At 48.9% G+C, this 5206-nt stretch overlaps 1 protein-coding gene across 1 annotated transcript; it reads left to right on the plus strand.

Annotated features, from left to right (window-relative positions):
- The first annotated feature begins 1822 nt into the window (after window positions 1-1822).
- On the plus strand, window positions 1823-4506 carry LOC121762449 (protein LONGIFOLIA 1-like). Its single transcript, XM_042158329.1, has 4 exons — window positions 1823-2045; window positions 2108-3229; window positions 3308-3488; window positions 3867-4506. The coding sequence occupies exons 1-4, from the start codon at window positions 1929-1931 to the stop codon at window positions 4361-4363; spliced, it is 1917 nt and encodes a 638-aa protein (XP_042014263.1). The 5' UTR covers window positions 1823-1928; the 3' UTR covers window positions 4364-4506.
- The last annotated feature ends 700 nt before the right edge of the window (window positions 4507-5206 follow it).

Below are 5206 nucleotides of genomic sequence, written 5' to 3' on the forward strand. Positions count from 1 at the left end.
CAAGATCAATACCGAGAAATGGAGATCACCAACGAAGGTACTTCAGTGACGAGCGGGTCTCAAACTCCCCCGGTACCCGTGGGAAGTGGATGGGGTCCGATGCCAGGGTACTACAACATGTACCCGTGGCAGTGATGCCCGGGATGGCAACCAGGGGGAATATGCCCTGGATGGCAGTTGGGGGGAGTATGCCGGCGTGGCAGGGGGTGCCGGGGATGCAACTCGGTATGCAGAGATGCCGGGGTGGGCGCCCGGGATGCAGATGATGCCGGGGGGGTGCCCGGGATACAGATGATGCCGAGGGGGGGGGGTTGGGTTGCCCGGGATGCAGATGATGCCGCGGGGGGGGGGGGGGGGGGGAGGGGGGACGGCGTTGCAGCCCCCGACAGGGGTGTACCGGCGACGCAGAGGACGCCGGGGGAGGGGGACATCTATCGCCCCAGTTTTGATTTTTCGACTGCTTCTTCGCACACATCGACCCCAACGGATGCACAGTTCACGCAATTTGATGCTTTTTCCTTAGAGTAGTTGGGGTTTGATATTCTCGGAGTTTCGGATACTCCCGTTCAAACGGGGGGAGCAGTGTAGGGTCGTGGCGCCCCAAAGAAGAAGGGCAAGGGGAAGAAGGTCGGGGAGTCGTCGCAGCCGGGTGAGGACAACGGCTCGGTACGAAGAGTGTTTGCGACGATCCTCTCGTTTCTAACAACCAGAGGATCGTTTATAATAGTGGGGCAAGATAGCAGCAGCCTACCAGAGACTTTGCCTGGAGGGGAGGCGATGCAACAGGGAGGATTGCCGGAAGGGGTGGGACCGAATCAGGGCTGCCGTCTCCTGATTTTCTGGTTTGTACGCCAACGCCCTCCGCATGCAGAGCAGTGGCCAAACGGAGGAAGACTACATGAGGATAGCGGAGAAAGCCTTCCCCCAGCCCGGTTTGTTTAAGGACTTCAGCTACTGGAACTGCTATCTTGTGCTCAACGACTCCGAGAAGTTCCGAGTAGGTGTCGACGCTGGCTAGCCGAAGAAGCAACGACTGAACTATACCGGTGATTTCAGTCAGCGGCAGCAGCGGTGGTTCCCACGACCTCCCCGAGACGGCCCAGGAGGTCCCGACCCCTCGTTCGTTCGCTCGCCGAACTCGCCCGGTTGGGCACAAGCGGGCTCAACGGGAGGCGAAGGGGGCAGCCGGGGGTTGACAGGAGGTCCAGTCGGCATCCTCCCTTGGCCAATCCACAGCGGATCTCAAATTCTTCGCGCGTCAACAAACGCGCAATCAGATGGTCAAGACGATGGCCGAATGGCGGGCGGCGGTGGACCCCGTGGAGAAGAGTTTGCTTCAAACATTGCTCCTGAGCATGCAGGAAGATTTGGAGGCGGCACGGAGGGAGACCGGCGGGAGTAGAGGCGGTGGCGACGGAGGCGGAGGCGATGGTGGCGACGGAGGCGGAGGCGATGGTGGCGACAGCGACGGAGGAGACGACGACGGAGACGAGGAGTGAATTATTGTACTTTTTTAATTATTGTAATTTTTTTAAATTATTGTAATTTTTTAAAATTATTGTAATTTTTTAAAATTATTGTAATTTTTTAAAATTTTAATAGTATTATTAATGTTTCGCGTATATGTCTCGTAAATTAAATTGCGTATATTGTGTGATTGTTAATTATTTCATTTTTATATAATTGTTATTAGTGATGTGGCTATGTTATGGCTGAGCTATTTGCTTGTTTTGATGATGTGGCAGGAAGATTTTTAATATTGATGATGTGGCAGGAGGAGTTTGTGGTTAGGCTATCTTCAACAGAATCAAAATAGCATCCAGCGGGAGCTCAGTTTCCACACAATATGTAGAGAGAGAGAGAGCTCCCAAATATGAAGCTAGCCTAGGTGCAATTGTGTTGCTGACGTGTTACAAACGGTCATCGGAATGTCAGCAGGCATGGTGAAGGAGCAGAGCTTCGAAGGGAAACAAATGGGTTGCATCACCGGCTTCCTTCAAATCTTTGATCGCCACTACTCCGCCAACCGCCTCCCTCCCTCGCCGGTACCATTTCCTTCTTCCCACGCATTCATTCACTACCATTTCATCTCACCGCTGTTTTTCAGGTATTCGATACAACTACATCCGAGTCGGAGAAGTCTACCCCCTCCTCGCCGGCGATTTCCATAGAATTCGCCAAACCGTCGCCGATACTGGAAGGCACCAAGTGTTCGTGGAAATTCGGCAAAGAAGCCCCACGCCTGTCGCTCGACAGCAGAGCCACCACAGATGCCAAGGGCACTCTCCACCCTAAGGAAATCCGCACCCCCGCCGACGCTAATGACAGCGAGCAGCACCGCTCTCCCAGCGTCATCGCCAGGCTCATGGGCCTCGATTCATCCTGTTTCGAACAGGAGCTCCGGAGATCCGCCTCCGAGTCCAGAGTCTCCAGAGATCTCTTCCACTCTCGATTAACCAATTTCCCCTCCACCGCCGACGACAACTCACCGCGATTTTCAGATCCGATCAACTATTTGCTGAAGAATGCTAGTAAAGTCGATACGCCGAAACCGTTCAACAGAGGCGCGCCTCGTCTCTGCAAAAGCTTCTTCGACTCCGGCGACTTCTTCCCCGAGACTAAACAGGCGGTTTCTATCCAAGCCGAGACCGAGAACAGATTGAAATTGCGAGGAATTGAGGAATCCTCCACGGATTTGGAAACATTGAAGCAAATACTCGAAGCTCTGCAACTCAAAGGACTTTTACATTCCAGAAAACGCTCGGAGCTGCACCAAATCCGCAACCGCAACTTCGTCTACGACGATTCCCCGATCGTCGTAATGAAACCGTCGCGATCGCCAAATTCTACGCCATTCAGTCAGAAAATCTCATATGATTATTTCCCGCCGCTCGGTCGAAATCATACCCGCGGAGGTGGCATGAGGATTGGAGAAAATTCACCTCGACGTGACCCGAATCCTGCTCAGACCATTCGTTGCCCGAGCCCGACGACCCCAAACCGGACCGGAGGTAATGCAATCGGAAGGCGGTCCAACTCAGTGCCAAAGCCTAAACCGTTGAGCGTTGAAATGCATTCACATGAGACCCGGCAGGTGTCTCCTAATCCGAAGCTCAACCCGAGAAGAACGGGACGGAAAGCACCTACCAGCACGGGATCGCAAAGGAACGGCGATCGGAGAGAGAGGAAGGCAGAGGATGAATCATGGTCAATTTCCGGTGGCAGTGAGGTAATTTTAACTAACTAGGCTTAAATAAAGTTAATTAGAGCGTAATAAAAATTTAATGAGGTTGGTTGATTAATGCAGAGGTGTAAAAGCGAGGGGCTCAGCTTATTAGAGAGGCGTGATAAGCTGCTGCACAGCATAGCGGAGATGACTGCGACCGAAATGCAGTCTAGCCCCGTGTCGGTTCTTGATTCGTCCTTGTACAAGGACAAGTCATCGACCCCTTCACCCATCACGACAAGGCGTAATATTAATTTCAAAGGTACTACCTCCTTAATGCATCATTGATTATAGTAGTATCTTGATTAGGGGATAGAGGATTGAGAATGAACATTTGAAGTCACGTGGGGTGGACCGTGATGGTTGTGTTTGATTTACAATCAATTGAAAACGACTCACACTTGTTGTTGGACTAAACTTGTGAACTTTAACTTTGTCCAATTAAGATAGTGATTAGTACCAATCTTGCATCTATCTTGTCATAAAAAATCTCAAATTTAAGCTACAAAATGTCAGTACTTATTTTGTGGTTGGGTGGTGTTTTACCATATTTTTTGATATGGAAAATGTAACCAATGCATACCTTTGCTCTAAATAAAAACATTACAAGATGAATTTATTGTTTGAATGATGCAAACAGATGAGTGTGTTGGACTGGATGAAGAGGAATGGAGCTCTGAGATCGTCGCATCACAAGACTACGATTTCATGTACGTCTCAGATGTTGTAAGGGCTTCCCGTTATCTAACACAAGAGTCGGACTGCTTCCTGTTGCTAGAGAAGCAACAGTATCTCAAGGGAAAGGACACAGGCAAAGTGTCGAGGCTGCAGAGGAAGCTCATCTTCGACACTGTGCACGAGATCCTCGATAGGAATAAGCGGTTGCCGCCGTGGAAGGTGGCCTCATCTGATCAGTACTGGCCGTCTTTGGAAAAGGTGTGGTCGGAATTTCAAAGAGTGAGGGGGAGGGAGAGTGACACAGCTCAGGATCTGTTTGGCATCATTTGTGGCGTACTCAAGAAAGACCTAGCTGGAGATGGGATCTCCGGTTGGGAGGATTGCCCGTTGGAGATGTCCGAGGCAATCTTGGACATCGAACGACTGATATTCAAGGATCTCATCGGTGAGGCCATTTGAGACCTAGCGGCATTAGAGTTGGGTAGCAAGGCAACGCTATCGTCCTTGCCTAGAAGGAAGTTGGTTTTCTCAACTCCTAATTAGGGCATTTTGTTTTAATTTTGTAACCAGTTCTAGTAGTGTATTATGCTCTTTACATTTCACTGTTGAATATTTCCTTCAGTCTAATTATAAGACAACGATCCTAACAGACACTTTTGCAACATGCAAACTGTAAGTATGAAAATTACAAGAAAAACATAAAGTAAAAGAAAAAAAAGAGATAAAGGAAGATTGACAGAGCTTTTTTCTGTGTCGCATTGCATGTGTGGTGTTGAGAAGATTAGGCATCCACAACCGTGCTCTTGCCAACGAGCACAACACCCACATCCGTGCTCTTCCGCAAGGACGAGCACAAGGGTCCCACTATTCCATTATTCAATTTAAATAAAAACATTTTCACAAAATTAAAATACATTAAAAATACCCGGAATAATATTACAAAATACATTAAAAACTAAAAATTACATAATTAAAATCCTAAAAATTAAAAATTACATAATTAAACTCCTAATCAATAAAAAATACATAATTCAACTCCTAAAAACTAAAAAACCACTACTCGTGGCCGAATTTCGCCCAAATGTGTTTGATTAGGTCTTCTTGTAGTTCAACGTGGGTTCGGGTATCGCGCATTGTGTGCCTTGTTTCGATCCTCTCACCCACCGTCGTATGCACACCTCGTTGTGGGGGAGATCTCGCGCTTGAGCTTCCGGCTTCATCCTCGTCGTAAAAGCTAGCCGCCCTCGGTCCTTCGTCGGCTATAATCATGTTGTGTAAGATAATACACGTGTACATGATGTC

The sequence above is a fragment of the Salvia splendens genome, chromosome 13 (genome assembly GCF_004379255.2).
Source record: "Salvia splendens isolate huo1 chromosome 13, SspV2, whole genome shotgun sequence".
NCBI classification, from domain to species: domain Eukaryota; kingdom Viridiplantae; phylum Streptophyta; class Magnoliopsida; order Lamiales; family Lamiaceae; genus Salvia; species Salvia splendens.

What these genes read in the sequence shown, in the direction of transcription:
- LOC121762449 (XM_042158329.1), top strand. Translation starts at nt 1,929, where the DNA reads ATGTCAGCAGGCATGGTGAAGGAGCAGAGCTTCGAAGGGAAACAAATG. An exon ending in ACCGCCTCCCTCCCTCGCCG is followed by an intron (nt 2,046 to 2,107) that starts GTACCATTTCCT and finishes GCTGTTTTTCAG; the next exon opens with GTATTCGATACAACTACATC. An exon ending in CAATTTCCGGTGGCAGTGAG is followed by an intron (nt 3,230 to 3,307) that starts GTAATTTTAACT and finishes TGATTAATGCAG; the next exon opens with AGGTGTAAAAGCGAGGGGCT.